The following is a 23,705-nucleotide window of genomic DNA, read 5'->3' as shown; positions in this document are numbered from 1 at the left end:
ATAATTTTTTGATTTGGCATAATTAATTAAACTTGTTGACTAAATTATATGATTTGTCAAAATTGTTGACTAAATATCATAGCTCAAAAATCAAAACTTACTCATTCAATTGCCGGTGGCATAAAAATTAATAATATAAAAATATATTTTTTTCTCAAAAAACTCTTTTTTTTTTTACTAAATTTTGGTGCAATGGTCCAGGTTTATCTCTTTTTACATTTATTTTATATGATGACTGGTCGGACAGAAGCATGCAACGGGCAGCTATGAATTATGATCTTGATAAAGAGTCAAAGTCCTCCCCCCAACTTAAACTCTTTCGAGTGGAATGATTTAAAATTTATTTTTTTTCAAGACAGTACAAAAATATATATATATTATACAAAATCCATAATTAAATAATTTTTATATACAAAGCTCACCGTCACACCAGTTGCCCATCTAATTGAAACATTTTGAAAATCTGCACATTGAGAGATACAAAGATGAGGAGCATCAATTCGAGATTCCATTAATTAATACAACTTAAATTATACTTAATTTTAAATGTTTTATGATTGCACAAGAAGTATCTAATAACTAAAAAGTTCATACATAATGAAACAGAAGGGAATCAAAATTTTTAATTTTTAGCGTTTCTCTAGAGCGCCGGCGTCTTAGAAATTGTTCAGTGACCAGGAAAGGCCGGCGTCCAAACTGGTGGGCTGACGGCGAGGAAAGATTTGTCGGGGATATTGATATCAAATAAATGTTCAGGCCAACAAGACTACACATGGACCGGAACTGTTTCAGTGGCGTACGAGGACCAAAAGGCGGCTTCATTAAAACGTAATAAAAGTTAAATAACATAATTTCCCAACACAAAAAAAAAAAGTCCCAATTAGTTGGTTCTTTATTAGATGATTGAAACCACACGTTGACAGAAACGCTTCCATTGCACATCTGTTCTTAACTCAAACCTGTGCCCTCTTCTCCTTTTGCTGCCTTGAACTTTATCAGTTCCTCTACCGGCAATATCAGCATGGCCTCCATCTGAACTGGGTCCTTCAAGGGACAACGCGCCTTCTTCACGGTACCGAACCTGATATTATGCGCCATCACTAACCTGATATAATGCATATTTATAGCATTGCAATTGTTGTAACAAAATGATATCGCCTATTAAACGATCACCAGCCTCTGCCAGATTGTGTTTAATCAATCGTATGATGTAGACTTATCTGTCCAAATAAATAAATGAATGCAGGAGACAGGCAGAAAATTAGGAACCTTTCTACCCAAAAAATACATCCACTCTGCAAGTGAAAAATGGAGTGATTGTGTCTCTAATCACATCCACTTTCCCAACGGCGATGATGGAATGGAATGATTGGAGAAAAGGAAAGGATTCGAGCTGCGCCATGACAATGATGGACTAGGCCTTCAGAAAAGTATGCCTAGATAAAGAACAATCCATCCGGCCATAGAGAGAACAGCAAAAATATGAACCCAAAATAGAACAGCAGCTGCTTCCTTCCCGCAACCTCGTAAATTAGCCACCGCACCTGTAACAAACAGAAATACACAATTTGTTCAACTCTGCCTTTAAATATTATTTACATTAATGAAATAAGTACTAAACATGATTTTACATTTTAATAAGATGATTTAGTTGCTGGTCAAATGATGGACAAGAAGTTATCAGTTTAAACAGTGAAAAGGTGATGGATAAAGTGATGAGGTCAAAGGGAGAAAGAGATACCCGAGCTGGTCCCTGGATAATTTTATTTCGCGAGGGAGGGTGAAATAAAGTTAACCAGGCCAACTGCCCATGCACTCTCTACTTTTTCTTCCATTTTTACCCCTAGAAGCTATTTTTTACCATTACGTTTTACTATCCCTCAACATTCCCAACGAAAGAATCACTTTATTCACTGGTTGGCTGGTTATTAAGTGATTATAAATTAGTTAAATCTGTCCACCCCCAGTTAGCTATTCGGCATCCAGACATAGAAATGCATGTCTTTTCTCCTAACAACCAAAGGAACAAACGGTCTTAAGAATAAAATGAAAAACTAGAATCTGATAAGCTAAGACTTTTCACAAAATCAGGCCCCATGTATTGGTAGCAACTTTTACCGCCAGCATTATTAGCTTAATGCACCGAAAAGGATTTCAACAATTTTTGCTACACTACCATTCAAAAGAAGTTTCCAGTCACCAAACAGTAAAGCTTCATTGTAAGGTATAATACCAGATAGCACAGAAGTAGGCATCGAATGCTGAAGTAGAAGAACAAATTTGAACATCTTGTCACCCTTAGGGATGAATCCAAGCTTGTCAGCCATAGTGACAATGCCAAGCCCTGATAGAGGAACCAAGACCAACCGCCCAAATATGATGGCAGCCATTGTTCGAAATCCAAGCTTTCTACTCCCTGCACCTGGACCTGGAAGGCAATGAAAGCAAAAATGAAATCTCACATTTACGTTGTGAGATAAGTGCACAAAGTTTCACATTCAACAGAAGAAGAACCGGCTACAAAAATTTGCCATGCTGATCAGAGAGTAGACAAGGTGTAATCTACCAGATTTATCAGTGAGTAGTACAAATTTAGCTCTTGGTAAGTAATTCTTGTAACATCCCTCCTTTTTGGCACTACCACCCATGTAAGTTTGGCTTTTTTTTTTTTTGGATGTGCGTGTGTGCACATTGGCAACCATTAATCACCAAAGCTTGAAGTTTATTATTATCTCATACTTTCTGTTAGGGTAGGCATCTCATATGTTCTGTTATGATGACAGGTCACATATGGCAATAAAGGATTTTGTTTAACCAACAGCATAAACTAAAACTACACTGCTCAATAAATTCCAGTTGCATATACGAAAATTATCTTAGAATGACATATAGAAATACAATGCCAAAGTTAAGTTCTTTGAAATAATCAAGCAAATTTTGAGAAAGCCCTTGGCACATGTCATAGGTGCATCAACATAGTGTATTGTAATAGCAAAAAGCAGAGACAAATAAATGCAGATCCGAAAGATGAATTATACACAAGAAATGCTTAAGAACACCAGAATAGACATGCACATGCACACCCAGCCTACATGACCACACCAGAATAGACATGCACATGTGCATAACCATGCCCAAATACTATCCTATCTATACTAATATGCTCCAAAATCAAACACAATCAAGTCTCAGATTTATATTCTACATAGTTTTCATACCCAAAGCTTCCAGACTTTTATCTTATCCAATCATTGTCTTTTTCTATTCTATTCTCTAAGGCATCCCAACAAGTTCATATATCTCGATGACTTTGATTCGAGGCTTGCTATTAGGTTTCTAAAAAGGCTACCAATTTTTCTTTTGTAAATGTACTTGTTATGTACAATTTGTTTGCTTGACTTGTTTGTTTGTTGTGTTAACCTAGATTAGTCTACCGAACAATAAGACAAATTTGTCCTTGAACGTAAGCTGTAATTTATTTCAATGGTCACGAATTCCTATCAAACAATGTTAGACAATGGTCACATGGATTAGGTCACACCAGGCCTTATAAATAAACTATATTGGTTATCTAGCATCCCCTTCCTATTGCATGCACACTACTCGGAGTGGTGCTTCATGTTAGCAAAATTTTGCTTTCTCATTTAATCTATGCCAAGTTGTTTGACCGTCATATATACATACCGATCGGTAGTTGCCTATTTTTGTTCCCCTCAACTAAAATCCCGACTCTCCCAGTGGTTCTAAGGTGTGCAAGTAGCATATATTGCTAGAATTATAACTAGAATAAGACTATAAATGAAAGAAAATAACCTTAAAAACTCAATGTAGAGCAGGAACAAGATTCAATGTGCTGCAAGCCAAGACCTATGCTGCTCACACTCTGAGCAAAAAGAGAAACTCACCACGGGAGAGAAAAGGAGCAAGATTTTGGAACATGTTTGACACCATAAGGCATAAAATAGTTACATCAAAGGCCACTTTGGGGATTATGATATGCTTGAGCCCACTTCGCTTGACCAGCCTGCCATGAGAGCAAATTGACTTCCTAAAATCTGATTTACTTCCCTTAGATTCGTATGATGTCCCAAAGGTAGGGCTGGAAGCAAGCTAGGCCGAGTCATGCCACCATCTTTTCCAAGCCTGGACCAAATTTTTTTGGGGCTTTGAGCTGAGCTTGAGCTCAGGAATTTTATTTGAGGTTCGGCCCAAGCCTGACCCAGATCCCAATCTGACAGATGCACAAATTAGGCCCCATCTGGCCCAAAAACAAAGTGGGCCAGAGTAAGGAAGATTACCAACTAGGGCTTCACCAACTTGGTCTCCTTTTCTTCCACCGTACTCTACACCATGTATTCCCATGAGCTTGACAACAATGATGGATTGATCGATCAAACTCCGGGGAGGTAGCCTGATCTCTAGCAACATCTAACTAAAGCATCAGCCATGGCCACTAGAGGGTAAGGGAGTGTAGATAAGATTCCAACAGTCTTTAGACAACCTTCCTCATGCTAATGATGGTGGCATCGTTCCTAGTTTCGTTCACACCAAGATAGAATACATATAATGATATAAAACAATTTTGGTAAAACTAGAAATAGAGATGAAAATGGAGTGAAAGTTAAGGATCATGAAGTTCCTAAGAGTGATCAATTTCAGTATTTAAGAATAATTACTCATAAGAGGAGATTGGAGAGAATGTTATCACCGGACTAAAGCAGTTTGGAAGAAATAGAGAAGTGCAATTGGGATATTATGTGATCGTGGGATGCCTGCCAAGTTGAAGAGAAGTTTTAAAGGATAGCCACATGGCCAACTATATTTTATGGTACATAATGTTGAGCATAAAAAACTACATGTGCACAAGACGAATGTGGCCAAAATGAGAATGTTGAGATGGGTGCATGGTAATACTAGAAAAGATAGAAAAAGAAACTATCAATTGATAGAGGTAACACCAACTATGAGCAAATTGAGAGGACATCTAAAATGGTTTTCAATATGCATAACGTAGGCCAAAGGATGCAACAATATGAAGGAGTAATTTGATATATATATATATAAAGAATGAAGAGCGATGGATGAACACCAGAAATCACATGAGATAAACTAAAAAGGAATGACTTGATATCTCAATATCTTTCAGAAAGTATGGTCCTAAACCGAGCGGAATGGAGGAAAAAAAAACTGAAAAGGTCTGCCCAAACTAGTTTGGGATTAAAGCTTAGTTAAGCTGAGTTGTATCTTATACATAGACAAAGTTTACTTTTGTACAGAGTAGTCCTACAGAATATAATAAACATCATGGCAACATCAAACCTCTAAGCCACATTTTTGCACTCACTCACAATCACACTGTTAGAATTGCAAGCATGCAAGACCCAGCAAGGTTCTAGAATGGAGTAATTTATGTGTGACCACGAAATATTATGATGTGCAGCACTGTAAATATAAATATCGGGTTGATGCAGGATTCAAGAGTATGAAAATAATACTAAAGAAAGTGTAATAGAAGACTTACCATCAACAAGATTACCACCCAAAGCAAGCAAAATACAAGGAATCATCGCTTCCCTAACAACAGGCATGAATTGTAAAGCTCAGTGAATATGAAGAAACTGAGAAATTGCAAGGATATTCAAAAAAAACCCGTCATTCACTTAACAATAAAAGAAAGTATTTCAAAAAAAAAAAAAAAAAGAGCAAATCATGCGCCAACATAACTAAAATAACTAACAACGACAACAAAAGCATTCTTGGTATAGAAAATATGCAGCAAAGCACATCCTGTTTCAATAACCACGATACAAGCATTCATAGTTGACATGAGCATCTGGGTAAAAGTTTCTTGGATTTCATAGTTTCATTCTCTAAAAATAGAAAACTGAAAAAATGCAAGGAGAGCAACTACTGATGATAGATTAGTTGTTCACAAGTTCAAAGATGATAGTCAAACAAACATAACTATATGTAAAATAGAAGACTAAATAGGTGCTGGGAACACAATATTCCAATGCAGGATAAACCTTCCTCAGAATGTTTTGTTCTCATAATTCCTATGTAATTTCATTTCCTATTTCTTCCGTAATTTCATTGCATCCATTGCCTTGGTTATGTGAAAATATACACCAAATTACCTAACAGCATTCTTTATAGATGAACCTACAATGTATTCCATAAAGAAATAAAAAAACCAAAAAAAAACTTTGATTCCATAATAATTTCACCAGGTGCTGCCCCGAACAGCCAAACAACTTATATATGAGCTTGGGCAATTAACAAGTACCAAGAAGTGACTGGAAGAAAAATTCAGTCATGAAGTAGACCGTTCCCGTCCTAAACCTTTCACTAAAGGTGCTAGTCGTCAAATCCCCATGTTTCCAGCACTGTGGCATCATTGAAGGACACGTCTTGCAACAGACTAGTATAGCATGTATATGCATGCATACATACATAACAACATCCTCCAAATATTTCCCCCGTGAAAACAAGGCAAGCACACATATACATGAATGCATTCACATATTCCATGTGTATTTGTCATTCGCATGAGACTTGTATTACTCAACTTCACCACCAATAAGGACAATATAATTAAAGATAGGCCTCTATCCTTATCATTGAACAATCTTTGACAGATTGACAACATCCAACCTTACATTGTTCTCTCTTATTCTTCCAACACAGGAGAGGACTCCTGAAAAGCCAAGAAACACCACTGAATTTTCAAAACAAACCCCCAATGTTCATCCAAGAAGATCAATTTTATTGTTTTGTGAACAACGATATGATGATAATGGCACTTTTCCAAGTGAAAAAAATCATCACTGTTGACAATCAAAAATATTATTCATTATAATGGAGTTCTTCAATGCATTAAGAATGTAAAATAAATTGAAAGCAAGCAAGATTTTCGTCCCATCCAATTTCCATGAGAAAATGAGACCAAGATGGGCTCGAGACTCCGAAACCCTTCCACACAGAGAGAGAAGAATAAAGAGAAATGAAGGAAAGATGAAAAAAAGGAAAAAAAAAAGAAAGAATAAGAAAAATGAAAAAAGAAAGGAAGGAAGAAGAAAAAGAAAGAAAAAGGAAAGGAAAGAAAGGAAGGTAAAGAAAAAGAAGAAGAAAGAAACAGAAAAGGAAGAAAGGAAAAAAAGGAAGAAAGATGGAGGATATCCACCAGGATGCATGACCTTTGGGACAGGACAGCAGGGTGTCCCGTTCCACAATCAGACACCTTTGTCTTATGGGATTTAAAATCTTATAAGCAAATATATACACTAGCAGAACAGGTTGCATGACTTTACAAAAAGAAAAATGGAAGGACAGCGTAGAATAATACCCAAGAATGAGACAGCTGTCAGTGAAGAAGAAGAGTGGAGCATCATCCATGAGAATGAAGTGCTTTAAAAACGGTACTGTACCAATACTGATTGCCAGTATCTGTTGCAAGCATATGAACAAAAGTTAGTTGTAATAACAAAAGAAAAGGGCATCAAACTAGCAATTATGGCAAAGTAATTTCAACTTTAATTTCAATCAGAAAACAAGTGGCGAGTCTAAAGAATCAAGAGATATTTTCAGTGAGTAGCTATCATGAGCATCCAACCAAATGACAACTGCAAAATGTCTCGCAACATTTTCAGTGAGTAGCTATCATAAGCATCCAGCCAAATGACAAACCACAAAATCCCTGGCATCTCCATGTAATGGCTATAATGCAGAATACATGCCACTTTAAAAATAATAGCAATTAGCCAACCAGCCGTCACTCAACCAGTTCACATTCCTCTCCACTTGGCAGAGGTCCAGGTTGAAACCCCGATGGTGGCATTCCACCATATTTCTCAGCCAAAAAAAAAAAGAAAGAACACTAATCAAAACAATGGGCTTAAATCCATCCAGAATGATAATGACCCTACCAGGACAATTTTTCAATAAACTGAATATTTTAACTTTCTTGAGATTACCAAGTCAAATTAAAAAGCTAATGCATTATGATCTAAAGCTAGGCTTCTCATTTATAATGGATTCTCATGTATGCATTAGGAATCTGAGCCAGCAAGCAGGTACACATCAGTCATTCTAAGCAATATATTAGAAAATAATTCTTAACATATCATTCAGAATTCAGACTATTTAAACAGGTACTTAATACCATGGAGGTTTCAAAATGTTAAGTACTGGACATACCATATCTTTAAAAATGCAAAATGAGTATACTTACAGAAGCAATAATTGGGGGCTGAAAAATTTGCTTTAACTTCAATTTTTCTACAAGATACCATAACTGGCTGATTAGCTGCATCAGGAAGAATATCAGAAAATGTTTAGCCAAACACAGTCCCAAAGACAATTTCAGAAAAAATGTTTCATATATCCAAAACCCAAATAAAATAATACGACATCCATAAAAGTAACCGTTAAGGATTTGTCCTTTGCCCCTGAACGACTCTTCAGAATAATTATGAATTTAATGTTTAAACATCATATTATAAGCAATGTTCAGTAACTGCAAAGCCATGTTTATGTTTAATCTTGTGGCATCACAAATTAAAAAAGAAAACATTTTACTATCAGATGGACAATTTTCACCAGGCATACATCTTAAGAAAGTCCGCGTACAACATTATGAAGCTGATTCTGCTTCCAGCAGAATTGTTCCTGGCAGGGCAATTTGCTTTGGCCCCAATATAATGCACAACTAAAACCTAGCATGAAAAATTCAAATGGGAGATTCATATCTGCAAAATCTGATATGCACTAGTAACGAAGGGATAGAGCAAAGAAGCCCACTCCACAGCAAGGTTGCAAAACCAAACATACTGCAGTACAAGACTTCATGTACTGCCATGTATCAAGGGGCATACCGGGACTGTACCATACTGCACACAGAGACAACAATAAATCATGAGTAGATTCGGGGGCATATACCGCAGGACATAGCCAGCACACCCCTGCACTGAAGTATTTAAAACTTTGCCATAAAATATATATAATACTACAACACATATATGCCTAATGTGCTGTACTTAAATGCATTCTCTAGTTCTTTTTTTATGTTTTTATGTATATCATCGACAAGAGCATGTATAATAGAGCTGAGTGACCTCTCTCAGCCTGGCCATTGTTTACTTCAGTAAATTACGCTTTCAAAAAGTTACAGACAACCTAAAACATAAGTTTTGTAAAAACAGAAATCTCTTTGAAATAAAACAAAGAGAAGCAAGTATTACAGTGGGACCAGCTTTTTAAGTCAATTCTTTCAATATCACCATAGATTCCAAATGATCAAAACAACTCCATGTTTTTGTAGACAAAAAAAATCCATTAAAGAGGTAAAACTGGAAAACAAACTAAGGCAGGGAAGCAACCATTTTAAAATAACTGGGAGGTAAACTTCAAAGCACATCTGAAATGATATCGTAATTAATATCACATTACCACAATTGCAAATAAACATTTATACATGCATACACACCTATGGTGAATCTTGTTACCTTGACATGCACTTTAAATTACATTATTTTTAATTTAATTAGTCCAATTGATTGAAACAAAATGATAATTATTGATAAGAATGTAACCTAAACCTCCAAAAAATCAACAATTAAGTAACACACGAAATTCTTGGGATATGATTCCATTTTCAGAAATTCATACTTCATAGTCTAAATCAGGGAATGCCGTACCGGGCTGAACCGCCTGATACAGGACGTACTGAATTGGACCAGCAGCCAGCCGATCCGGTTCGGCCATTTTTTCTGAAAAAAACGTCCGAACCGGATGGCTCGACACGATTCAGGGCCATACCGCCCGGTTTCGGACGGTATGGGCGGTATGGCTCGGTTCGGTTCGACGTTGAACCAAACCATACCGACAATACCCATATGGGGGGGTGTAGTGGGGTCTGAGCTGTCATTTAGTGGCAGCCCAAATGCTTTCTCTGAAAGAAATCCAAGAGCTCTCTCAGAAAACTCCTAAGCTCTCAGACGTTCAACGACATGCAAAAAAAATTAGAAAAAAAAATCCGTCAAATTGCAACATTAGTTCGAAGAGACGCTGATTTTTGACTGAAAGTAAGGTAATATATTAATCTTTTAATAAATATTTTATTTTTTATATTTTTATGGCTAAAAAAAGGATAGGAACGAAGAAGTAAGAAAATAAGATAAAATCATGCCAAAATTTTATGATTTTGGTATGATTTGATCATACGTGATAGATCCTTAGAAGATCTACATGATGACACTAAAATCGTTGATTTTTATTAATTATATATTTTTTAAATATATATATTTATTCGTAAAAAAATATTAAAAAAATAAATTTAAAAAAAATAAAAAATCAGAATTTTAGAATCATGTTTAGAATGATTCAAGCTACTTGAATCTAACCTCAAATTTTTTTGAAATTTTTAAAATTAAAAAATATTTTTATAATTATTTAAATAATTCAAAAAATATATATTTAAATAATTAATTATATATTTTTAAATATATATATTTATTCGTAAAAAAATTATTAAAAAATAAATTTAAAAAAAATAAAAAATCAGAGTTTCAGAATCATGTTTAGAATGATTCAAGCTACTTGAATCTAACCTCAAATTTTTTTATAATTTTTGAAATTAAAAAATATTTTTATAATTATTTATATAATAAAAAAATATTATCAAATAAAAAATATATAAAATTAGTATTATATTATATTTAATTCAAAAATATTATTTGAAGCATATAACATATTTTTTTAAAATTTATGAGTTTTAAAATTATTATTGAAATTTTTTTAAATTTATATATAATATTTTTTAATAATTATTAAACTGTCATATTTTGTTATACTTATAAAAATGAATAAGAACAAAGATTCAAAGCGCGACATTGGTTAAAATCATGGCGAGATACTCTCGACTCGGCATCATTGAAAATACAAATGGTGTAACACAGGTCAAAGGAGGAGGGGTGACTAAGTTGAAGCAGCACTCGACTGGTGGTTATCCTGATGTGTCCATGTATCGAAAATGCCCACAGGATGTCCGACAGTTGATGAAGAAGTACTTCGCTGATTCGAAAGCAGCGAAGGAAAGGACAAAGTAGAAGAGGGCGAAAGTGAACCGTCAAGCTGCAGAGCCACCTTCTTATCACTATAGAGAGTTAGAGGAGGCTTCCGCTCCAGATGATGAGAAGGCACAGATTGAGACTACCATTCGGACGAGCTTGGATAATCAGTACCAGTTGAAAGAGATGGCCAAGTATAGCGAGCGATTTGAACCATCATGCTACGAATCGGGATCTAGATCTACCACCGTTGGAGGAGAATCCGAGTTCAGGAGGACTACCTCAATCAGAGAACCCGATTGTACAGGGAGCAGACATAGCATGTCATCTTTGTTGGAAGCTTTTGGCAGTAGGAGGAGGTCCTCTAGAGATATTCCAGCAAAAGCCACCATCCATGATTTGGATCCACATGTTTTTTCCAGCAAAGATTCAAAGCAGTAGAGGATTGACATTATGATGAAAAAAGATAAAAAAAAAAAATATGTGACGAGCTATTAAATCACGATTTTATTTCAGTCATATTCCAGCAAATGCAGCAGGCAATCCTTACTATCGATCTGCCATTTTAGCCATAGAGACTGCCAGTCAGGATGTAGATCCGTCAGGACCTAAGGACATCTATGGTCAGCTTCTTGATAGTAACAAAGAGGATTTGCAGAGAGGGATTGCTTTTTACAAGAATAAATGACCCACATACAGACTGACAGCGATGTATGATGGTTGGAGCAGTCCTACTAGACGGAGCATCATTAATTTTTTTAACATACTGTGATGGAAAAATATTTTTTCACAAATCAATTGATGCTTCAGATAAGATACACGATGCCGCATATATCTTTGGTTTGATGGAGGTGATTGATTCAGTGGATGAGCAATATATCGTGCAAGTCATCACAGATAATGGACCACAATATAAGGCTGCCGGAGAGTTGCTGATGGAGCAGCGATCGCAGATATACTGGACCCCATGTACTGCACATTACATTGATCTTATATTGATGGATATTAAAAAGATTCGTAAGGTGCAGCAGGTAGTGAATATTGTCCAAACTATTACTAGATTCATCTACAATCACACATGAATCCTTTCATTGATGTGAACGTATACTGGGGGGAGATCTTAAGACCGGGTATCACATGATTTGCTACCAACTACATAGCACTTGATAGTCTTTTCAGAAGAAAGCAGCCTTACGTCAGATGTTTGGCAGTGCCGAGTGGTAGAAGAGCAGATATACGAGGGCCGACACTGATGGAAATCATGTGGAGAACTTGATGACGAGTCAGTCATTCTGACAGCGAGCTGAAAAGATAGTGAAGGCTATTAAGCCATTATATGAAATGCTTCGCACTGTGGATAGTGAAAGATACCCCTAGATGGGCTTCTTATATTATATGATGGAGAGGACAAAGAAACAGATCAGTGAGAATGATCCGACGCATGCTCAAGAATTCATTAACATCATTGAGCACCATTGGAACTATCAAATGGATAGAGATTTGCATCTAGTCGGTAAGCACAGATTCAAGAATACTTTAAAATATTTTTTTTTATACTTGTAAAAATATACTTAATCAATTATGAAATTTATCTGCAGCTTACTATTTGAATCCGAGATTCCAGTATACCATTTTTGGGATAGATATGGATAATAAGCTTCTCGCTGCTCTTTGTAATGTAATATATAAGATGGTACCCGATCCAGAAATCGCATCCTTGTGTTTACAAATGGTATACTAGTTTAAAACAGATATAATTATTCAACTGAATTTGATCTATACTCAACGATATATTTATAAATTTAATAAATATATTTTTTTACAGACGAAACAGTTTAGAGAGCGATCAGACAGCTTTGGAGTCCCATCAGCTATTGTAAGCAAAAAGCAGATGAATTCAGGTAAATTACATATCAATAATGAGCAGCATAAATTGACATCAAATGCCTAATAATATCATGAAATTTGATATGTAATTTTGCTTTTGCAGCTGAATGGTGGATTCATTTTAAAATATCCGCAGAATATTTGAAAGATATGGCTGTCTGCATTCTTTTCCAGACGGTCTCTGCTAGTGGCTATGAGCGCAATTGATCAACTTTCGCCCTTATCCACAGCAAACAGAAAAATTGTCTGACACAAAAATGCCTCAATGATCTTGTATATATTCACTATAATTTGAGATTGAGACTAAAATGCATTCAGGAGGAAGTATAACTGAAGCACACTGATCCGACACTAGATGATTATGCTGACGAGGACGACGATCTGATCATCGAATGGCTTGCAAGTCAGCAGCAGAAGCCAAAATTTGATGAGCTGGGATCCCCTCTACGACCAGCCAGTGTGGTAGCTAGAGAGATCAGGGTGGATCCAGGGCAATGGACAGAAAAAAATATTCCATATAAGGTTCCAACTGATCAGCCACAGCCTAAAGAGACACAGAGGACTCATTCATCATATGACTTGATGTCCGATACATTCTCACAGAAGTTTGAGCGAGAAATATTTAGACGAGATCGGCAATCAGCAACAAAACATCCATCCTCCTAATCACAGAAAACTCAATCACAGAGGGACACAAGGGAAAAAAAAAGACAGTTGCACGTGCACTACTCTCGAGAGTACAGGAGCTATCTGGCTCAGATTCAGAGATCAGAAAGAGTGATGATGATACTAGTAATAGTAGTCATGGATCTGATAATTAGGGAGGAACAAAAGGACAGGAGACCACTGCTTATGAGACACAATCGCAGGATGATATTCGATTTACCGGTGAGTCTCAGTTTACATATGCCACACAAAATAGGGACCATGGTGGACGAGTCGGTAGAGATCGTGGGGAGCCGATTTCATATAGACGACGGACTCCTAAAGGTCGTCCAGCACACGATGCAGCTGCAGACGATCTTGCACGTGGAATAGGATCCATGGATGTATCTGGATCATCCTCGCATTATGAATCCTATTACCCACGGCCACTTTATGATCCTATGGATATGGTGCATCCGAGATATCGTCTTCTAGTGGTTACTATCCTATGCAGCTTGAAGCATCTTACGGATCAGATTTTGCTATCGACATATTTGGATGGGCCCCTCCACAATCATACCATCATCTCGAGGATACTTCTCAGAGCCAGAGTTTGAGTGAAAAATCTGAGATGTCTTACACTCCAAAGAGCATACCTTATAGGATGAATATTCAGGAGTACAGTACTTCTTGATTAGAGGGATGGACTGATGTTCCTCTAGACTATACCAATGATCCAAATATCTACGAGTGTCAGTCACAAACACTCGACGAGATATTAAATGCAGAGCAGATCTTGAGGTTAGTATATCATTTTTTGTGTTTTATATTTTAAAAGTTTAGATACATTTTAATGCACATTTATATATATATTTTTTTTTAATTTTAGGATGATAGAGTTGTAATATAATATAAATAAATATATATTTGAAATTTTGGATCAAGATTTCCTGTATCGCTGCCGAACTCAAAAATTGAACCCAAATATATCAATAATATGCAATATAATGTAATTTTAGGGTTATAATTATGAATTAATAACTTGGAGACCCAAAAAAAAATAAAGCAAAACAAAAAAAAAATTGTACCGATATCGAACCGGTACGTCGGAGCATACCGTGTGTCGAAATGGTATGGTACCGGTATCATACCGGCCCAGCCCGGTGCCGATACAGGCACCAGTACAGCAGACCTTGGCCTAAATATTCAAATAAAAGCTTCTAAATATTGTGTGCAGATAGATAATGCGGCAGTTTTGGTTCCAAAATTCATCAGCAAATAAATGACCAGATAACTGGTTTGATCATTGCAGTTAGTCAGCTGAGAAAACAACTGGTTTCGAACAAGAACCACTAAACCTTATTGTTTCAGGACAACCAATCTTTTGAAAAAACTCTATTAAGACAACTGCAAATTACCTATTTTGATCATTAAGTCTGAAGATCTATTAACCATTTAGCACAAGTCCTAAACATTGCACACAGAAGAAGGAAAATGGAGTAAATGAAGCATCCATTTTAAAGCCAAAGCAGTACCAAGTGTGCTTCAGTTAGATTAAAATTTATCCATTCATCTTGCATCATTTATCTATGACCATGACAATAAATTTAATGTAACATTTATTATCTTTGTCTACATGATGTATTTACTTAATGTACTTAATTATGGTGGATATGTGCTCAGAGGAAACAACTATCAAATTAGTATAGTGATATGAAAATTCAATCTTTGATAGCATATATATGTACATACATACATCTTATAGGTATACATGCATACATATAATGTATAAGCATGTGTATGTATCTGAACATCCTAGAGAGAATTAAAAGGAAGTTCCAAGAAGCTTACTAATAATGAGATCTACCAAATATTCAGTTTGTAGGTTAAAGGGTTATACAATGCAAAGCAAAGCTTATTAGAAGAAAACTAAACATCATGAACTGAGACAGACCAAAACAATCTTTTAAACTAAATACCAGAAAGAGCACTCACCTCTAATTATAGCTAGTAAATTTTGAAAGACCTCTAAGAACCTAATATCTATTATCAAAATCACAAGTCTATCATGAGTCACTTGATGGTTTCTTTTTTTTTTTTGGTGGGGGGGGGGGTGTGGTTTGTTTGGGGTTGGGTTAGGACAAACTTAACCTATAGCATGAAACTTATTTCAAGACTTTCTAATAATGTGAAATGATCTAAAAGCATGTCTCCAACGTTTAAATTAGAGAGGACTTCCATTTATGATTTTTGTAAACAATATGCATGTCATTTTACCTTGCAGTAGCAGGTACAATTCCAATTTTTGGATTATAGCTTATTTACAACAACTAGCACATAACATGAATTAATGAAAAACCTCTACTTTTTTTTTTTGGGTAGTCATTACCACAAGAAACAATAAGAAGTAATAGACATAATAGCGTAGGAAAGTCTGATTCTTACTTTTCCCCATTTTGAAGAATCCAGCCCTGTTGTTCCAGGGTCTTCAGAAGTTAGTAAAGGTGCTTGTTCGGGTGCAGCATTGTTAACAGGGTTCTTAGTTGGAAGCGTCTCCTCTTCAGTGCCATCAAAGGTTTCACCTGGTGGTGGTGCAAGCATCTGAAACACATATGTGTACAGAATGATTGCACCAACCTGTCAAAAATGAATTTATAGGTTTTAACAACTCAAATAACTGTACAACCAAAAATATAAAATGGCAACAACACAAAGATGATGACATTTCCAATTGATAATCTACCTTAGTTGTCCTCATGGAAATTTGGTAATGCTTTGAATAGAGAGAATCAGACAACACAAAGGGATGTATCTCATCAGTTTTGACTCTTTCTAGCAAAACAGGCCGCTAAAACAATCACGAAACAGCTTATGTGTTTGCTTTATTTAAGATGGTGTGTTGAATGTGCATGACTGATTGAATCTTGACAATAAATATAGAAGTGGTTTCTACAGATGGTTGATTTTAAAAAAAAATTATCAACAAATATTAAGAAATATGGAGTTAATTTGAAATTCCTAATGATCACTCAGAGGTTTGAGGCTGTCTTTGATCTTCCATTTTTCATCTGTCAAAGATAGAAAATTAAATATTTAGAGCTTTAATTTATAAAGCTAATTGCCTTTGAATAGTTGGGAGGTAACTGGAAACTCTAGGGTCTAGGCTATAACTCAACTGATGCGAAATTAAAGGTGGTGGAGACGAATGAACAGCTAGGCATATGAGTGTTCGAACAAATATCAGTATAATAGAAGTGTGGGAATGATCAAAGACATGGAACAGAAGTATACCATACCAATGACATTAAAGCAGTTCATATTGAAATCAACATCACAAATATTACTATATTAACCATGGAACTTGTAACGAGCACAAGTATCAAAACCTACCCACTGACCAAAGGAGATGTACGCATTTCCATCTTGGCTGCATTTGCTAGAGTCACCAAAAGGATTGGATATGTCTCGACATAGAGCTGCAATCAGAACAAGAGGTATATTTCCAATGTTCCCTGTATGCAAGACCAAGTCAGATATACATTGCAGAAAAAATAGCAACTTGTTGTTAGGCATCAGTAGCTTAAAATTTCATGTAGTCGTTGACAGCACAACAAGCACTGGCATGAGATTAAAATTTCAGAAAACTAGCAACTTACTGCTAGACATCAACAGGGCAGAATATGATGCAGTTAATGATAAAATAACTGAGCAATCTCATGCACGACAGAAAAGTAGAGCATTCTAATTATGGCTCATAACAGAACTGAGGAGAGGCACAATTGATGATGATATTAAAGCTATACTGGTTCTGACAAGTTCCATTCCCCATACAAAAAGGATATCTATACAAAGATACTAGTTCTATACATCCATCTCAAAAATCCAGATCAAAACGCAGTGCTCACATAGAAGGGCTCAGTGAACAGAAACTTAGCAAGCTTTGAACATCATATGTATCAGCAAACAGAGATTCCCAAGATCTAAGCATACAAGAACAAATAAAACCAATTTGAAATACAAGGTTCAAACATATGGTATGCATACATATATGTATGACCACTGTATCTAACATTCCAGTGTGTCACTGCCCTCCCCTCTCCTTTCATCCTCCCCGCTGCATGGCCCCCTCACTAGCACCAGCACTCCCCCACCCTATCTCACACCCACATGTAACATCAATCCCCCTTTCAGTTTATCTTCTCTTTCTCCTTGCCACCAATCTTTTCTTTGTAAAGCCCTCCTCCACTATCTTATTTGCATTCCTGCAGTAAATTTCATTAATTATGGAACCATTAATACGTGATTGCTTCATTAATTTATATCTAAAATTTTCATTATCCATAATCAAGGACCGCCAAACCGGAACCAGCCCCGATGCCGGCCGGCCGACGGTATGGTTCGGTACGAGTCCATACCGGTCCATGCTAGACCGAATCGATAGGGCAAAGAAGGGAAGAGGGAGAAGAAAGAGAGAAAGAGGGGGGGAGAAGGAGAGGAAGAGAGGGAGAGGGAGAGGGAGAGGGGGGGAGAGGGAGAGCAAGAGAGGAAAGAGAGAGCTTCTGGCGGCTGGAGGCAACTTCACTTTTTTTTTTTTTTTAATTTCGATTGAAGTTGGCTGCCAGAGGCGAGGCCCTCTCTTCCTCTCCCTCTCCTTCTCCCTCCCTCTGAGATGGCCATTGTGCTATTTTTCACGTCAGAACCGGATTGGTATCCCGTCGGTACGGTTTGGAACGGCTTGAACCATCAAGTTCGAGACGGTTTGGCGAACATCGTCTATAATGATTCTTCTCATGGATATATGATATTTTCACAAGTTTCTCATATTTACAATTTTGTAGTCTTTTATGAACTTAATGCACATTATAGTGTGTTTATCCTCATATGTAATAAACAAGCATCATCACAATTCCAGAAATAATGTATGCAGGCGCACGAATAAGATGAAAATAAATTTTTTAGAAAAGGGAATTGTAAAAGATAGCAAAATTACTGGCACAGAATCTTATAAGGTAACTTACCAATACCAATATGTATGATGGTGAACTTGAAGTATGGGTATGGGGGTCGAACAATTGATGCAACAACTAGACCTACTAGTGACCCTGATATCGTTGCCAAAATTATATTAACGGGGATAAACCACCTGCAAGCACAATGATATTAGTGTCTTTCTTTTTCATCCTCAACTAGAAAGTGAGGAAGGAATTTATAATTAGTTTCAAAATAAGGAAAAAAAAGTGCAAATTATGATATCCTAAAATGAGAATGAATCAATGTACTATATTATCTAACATATAATGGGAAAGCCTTGGAGTCTTAACTCACAAATGCTGGAATTCCTTCGTGTCTGAAAAGGAAGATGGTTATGAACCAGTGTTCTGTATTATCTAATATAGAATGGAAAAGTGCTGGAGTCTAGCTTGCATGTGCTGGACCATGAGGCCTTCGCCGCACTTCCTTATCACACAAGAAGAGAGTCCAGCACAACTCTGAATCTTTTTCAGAGCTCAAAATACTTAACATAAAAATTACTGAGAGTACATGGCTTCCCTTCAAGGGGCATTCCAGTGGCAGTTTCTCCAGTCTGCCTGTTTTTTCTTCGCATGGGGTGAATGCCCTCCATGCTGGTGCAAGAGTAACCATATATTTTAATCTTTCATGCTCTAAAAAGCAAGCCAGGCAGTGTTATGAGAGTGCTTTGAAATGAGATGTAAGCAACATATATTGGATCGAGGTGACACATAAATTTCGCATTTTTAAAATAACTCTCCACAAGGAAATCCTTAATTGCTGGGAAAAAGAAAAGGACTCCTGAAAAGTTCCTTGGAAGCATCCAGTACCAGAGGTAAAAATCCAAAATAAACAAATACAAACTAGATATCATCCAAATGGGCCTACAAATATGGCCTATATGAACCATATTTGCCACCAAGACTCCAAGCTATAGCGTATACAAAGCATTGTTCACATCGAATCCCATCGCATCATACTTGGTAAGGCAGTCAATATTCAGCGAGAAGTGAAGATCCACAATAAATGCTACATATTTTTTTAAAAAAAAAAAAGGAAATTTGAAAAAGAAGAGTCCCCACTCTGTAGTTCGACAATGATGATTATATGGATGTCACACAAACAACTCCACATGCATATCTAGCTTATTTGCATTCAACAACAGGTTGGAAAGAAAGTCTGAAGAGCTCTTACCACTCTACCAATTTTTGCAAAGTGATTGCTCGTCCAAGTTGAGAGAATATCAAGCAAGGAAGAAGAAGAGAAAAAACTAGCTGCAACAAAAATCAGGAACAAGGAATCAATATTTTTTGCAAGAATTTTGTGAAAAATGCAAAAGGATATAAGCTATCAAGCAACTAACACAGTTACCCTTTTAATGTTTTTTTCCTTGCTCAGAAAGCAGCGCACATGTTCAGGACTTCAAAGTGACAAGTTCATACCTATAATAGTTTCTCTACTATCATAAATGAAAATTTACTTTTGGATAATTTATCCCCTTTATTCAACTTTCATCCCTCTTCTCTAATTCAATAAAGGTCGAACATTATACAACCAAAGTGTTGATGGCAGCCTCAATAACATTGTTAGATTGATTTGAGAAGATAAGCAATATTCTTTGCATCAAATAAATGTGGTGGGACAGTGCCACAATAATAAGAAGCAAATAAATAGTTGTAATTAAGCATACAAGCAAAAGGGAAATAAAATTGCAAATCAATACAAAATATAAGGAGTTCATAGGCACCGTTTTCTAGAATGTACATGAAGAATACAACCTCAGTTTTTGAGTATGAGTTTCCCATAGCAGAAGTATGCAACCTATGCATAGGAACCTACTCTTATGCTAACAAGTAATAAAATGTTCATGTAATTAGAGTGAATTGAGATGCTAACATGTATGCCAAATTGTCAATGGGGCCCACATCAAATCACCCACCCATCCTGTTTGTGTGAAACCCAACTACATTTAAATTAATTAAAAGGTGCTGGAAAAGGCATCTCTATATATAATTCCAAACCTTTGCCTATATCTTCATGACAGATTGTACTCAATTTTCAACTTGATTATTTATGCTTGTATTCATTATAACCAAGGTTTTAAACCCCATGCAACATGGGCATGTTGGTTTCTCCATGGAACTAGATGCTCCATTGTCCTAGTGGCTGCCCAAGTAGGTATCCTCTATCTCTCTTCCCTTCTTTCCTTTATTTCTTCTTTTTGTTCTTTCCTTTCTTTCTTTCTTTCTTTCTTTTTCTTCCTTCCTTTCTTTCTCTTCTTCCCCTTCTCCATTCCTTCCTTTCTTTTCTTTTCTTCTCACTTCCTTTCTTACTTTCCTTTTTTTCTTCTTCCCTTCCTTTATCCCTTTCTTTTCTTATTCTTTGCTTCTGTTCTTTTTTCCTTTTTCTTCTTCTTCCCTGCTTAGATGGGTTTGAAGTGCCACACCATCCCAGTTGCCTAGGGATGGCAAAATTAATCCGACCTGATGGGTATACACCCTACCTGAACCCGGTCAAATCCGAAAAATAGGGTTTGACTGGGTTTGGGTTCGGGTTTGGGTAAAACCCGAAAACTATAGTATGGGTATGGGTAGGGTATGGGTAGTGCTATTTTCTATCCGAACCCGACCCGAACCTATGAGTATGGATAATATCCGAACCCATATCCGAATACACACACACACACACACACACACATATATATATATACATATACATATCCGAATATATATATACATATACGTATATATATATATATATATACATATACATATATACACACACACACACATATATATGATCTCTCTCTTTCTCTCTCTCTCTCTCTCTCTCTCTCTATATATATATATATATAATTATATATATGTATGTATGTATATGTATGCATGCATATATGTATGCATGTATGTATGTGTGTGTGTGTTAGAAGTGTGTATGTGCGTATGTATGTATTTATATATATATAATTGGTAATTTTATTTTTGATTGATAATATGCATAAAATTACTTTTCTTTTTTTTTGGGTATAGAATGGACGGGTATGGGTTGGGTATGGGGCGGGTATGGATTGGGTATAGGGAAATGGGTTACCCACGGGTATCCCCGAACCGGTTGGGTATGGGGATGGGTATCTCTTTTCTTACCCGATTGGGTATCGGGTAGGATTTGGGTATAAGATATTAAGTTCGGGTTTGGGAATGGGTAGTATACTACCCGACCCAAACCCTACCCATTGCCATCCCTACAGTTGCCAAGAACGAAATAGGATGGCATGACGGTGATAGTGGTGGTGATGGAAGTGACCATGGTGACAGCGTGCCTACCCCATGATGGTGGTGATGTGATGGAGAGGGTGCTGGTAGTGATAGTAATGGCGATGGTATTGATGGTGGAGGTGCCAATAATGGAGCAGAGTTGGCGATGGTAGCAATGATGATATGGTAGTGGCGACTAGCAGCAAAGGTGGTAGTGGTGGCAACAATGTTGGTAGCAATAGTGGCAGTTGTGGTGGAGGCAATATTCATAATGGTGGGAAAAACATGTGTTTATTATTTTTGAAAATATTGAAACTAAGGATTCTTTTTTCCTGAAAATAACAGAAGTGAATTTAAAATTTAAAAAAAAAAAGTAGTACCAAACGTATATTTTTCTGTCTCGGTTTCTGAAATTTTATTTTTTAAAATAAAAAACAAGAAATGAACGTGATGCCAAACATGCCCTTTGTAAACAAAAAGAATATGAATATATGAAGCCTTTAGCCTTTCACAGACAAAAGCTAGGAAATAAACATTGTGATGTGATACAGTATAAAGTAGAAACTTTAACTCACCCCATTTAGAAGCTTCCGGCCATTTGCAGGAAGAATATTGACATACTTGGAGGCCATGAGAAATCCCATAAAACACATGGTAAAGACCTTTGCAATTGGTAGAACAGCAAATTTCATTGATGCAAAGATCGATTCACCTCCACCACTCCGAGCATCCATAATAATTTCCAACATAGACCGCTCCATTGTTATTTCCCTGCCAGATCCCTAAATCAAAAATTATAAATCCTCTGTGCCCAACTGCGCCAGTTTTGTTTATTAAGGCCTATCGCCAGCAAATTACTCCCAAAGGATGAGGGAAGGGAGGAAAACAACGGAAAAATGTTCGCTTCCCAAAACTCGAGCTTCCAGAGAAACCGATTATTGTTAGATAATAATGGTTCCAAGCTCCTGCAGCAGACCGAAGGAAGCAGAAGCAGAAATTATATTCTTCTCTTTCCTCGGAAAATAAAGAAATTTATGACAATTAAGAGGACCCATCGAGTAAAATCATATAAATTCATAAAATAATTCCCTCTTTTCTCGAAGATGAATAAATTCGCATAAGAAATAGATACCCGAAATGCAAGTTTACTTAAAAAAATATTTAGGTCAAAACACAGTTGACGAACTCTAGAGAAGAATGAAGAATTTTTCTATCTCAATAAAGAAGCCAAAGAACTTGATCACTGAAAAATTAATTTGGCAAAGACCCTTTTGCTCTACTGAAAGTATTCACATGCGACCAAGATCTCTCTTTTTCTTCCGCTTTCTCCAAACGCGAAACAATCAAATTTCCCAACTTCGTCGACAAGTTTACCTTGAGTAGCAGAAGTTTATAAAACCATTGAGAACAAAAGAAGTACACTAGATTTCACGATCCCTTCCAAAAAAAGATAATAAAACGAAGCTCTCCCCAACTTACCGTATCTCTTTCCAAGCAGAGCTAAAACCAGAGCTCTGATTCCCCTCTTTAGATCCGATGCCTCCAAGAAGCCTCGAACCTGCACCTCTCTCTTTCTCCACTCCGAAACCCTAGGAAATTGAGGAACGTCCTCTGAATCTGAACCGCGAGACGAACTCCCTCTCTCACTCTATTCGCCTTCCAGCGAAATCCAAAAAGGCCAATCGGTTGTACTCCACGGGACTCCGTGACCGCCTCTTATATACGGAGGGAATTGGCGTGGAAAAATAGCCCCCAGTCAGCCCTATAATTATGATTTTGCCCTTGACACGAACCGACCGGGCGCGACCGTAACGGACACGGTACTGGCCATGATGGGCAAATA

General features: G+C 36.6%; 1 protein-coding gene and 1 pseudogene across 4 annotated transcripts; one reads left to right on the top strand and one right to left on the bottom strand.

Moving 5' to 3' along the window:
• Nucleotides 1-784: 784 nt before the first annotated feature.
• On the bottom strand, nucleotides 785-23,557 carry LOC105057236 (protein PIN-LIKES 6). Of its 4 annotated transcripts, XR_012136752.1 has the most exons (12): nucleotides 23,342-23,557; nucleotides 22,438-22,827; nucleotides 19,803-19,882; nucleotides 18,617-18,741; nucleotides 16,989-17,110; nucleotides 16,044-16,235; nucleotides 8,231-8,305; nucleotides 7,346-7,446; nucleotides 5,522-5,574; nucleotides 2,234-2,428; nucleotides 1,270-1,544; nucleotides 785-1,081 (listed from the first exon to the last, which is right to left on the bottom strand). XR_012136752.1 is itself a non-coding variant. In XM_010939770.4 (11 exons), the coding sequence occupies exons 2-11, from the start codon at nucleotides 22,621-22,623 to the stop codon at nucleotides 1,423-1,425; spliced, it is 1,251 nt and encodes a 416-aa protein (XP_010938072.1). In that variant the 5' UTR covers nucleotides 22,624-22,827; nucleotides 23,342-23,557; the 3' UTR covers nucleotides 785-1,422. The 4 variants fall into 4 exon arrangements, 3 of the variants coding, with proteins under 3 accessions (XP_010938072.1, XP_010938073.1, XP_010938074.1); XM_010939770.4 differs by having other exon boundaries at nucleotides 785-1,544; XM_010939771.4 differs by having other exon boundaries at nucleotides 785-1,544; nucleotides 22,438-22,644; nucleotides 23,342-23,551.
• LOC140853763 (uncharacterized) lies at nucleotides 10,902-14,986 on the top strand (annotated as a pseudogene).
• Nucleotides 23,558-23,705: the final 148 nt, after the last annotated feature.

Source organism: Elaeis guineensis, chromosome 14, assembly GCF_000442705.2.
Source record: "Elaeis guineensis isolate ETL-2024a chromosome 14, EG11, whole genome shotgun sequence".
NCBI classification, from domain to species: domain Eukaryota; kingdom Viridiplantae; phylum Streptophyta; class Magnoliopsida; order Arecales; family Arecaceae; genus Elaeis; species Elaeis guineensis.
Note: the sequence above shows the minus strand (reverse complement) of the source record. Positions and strands in the feature narration are given on the sequence as shown.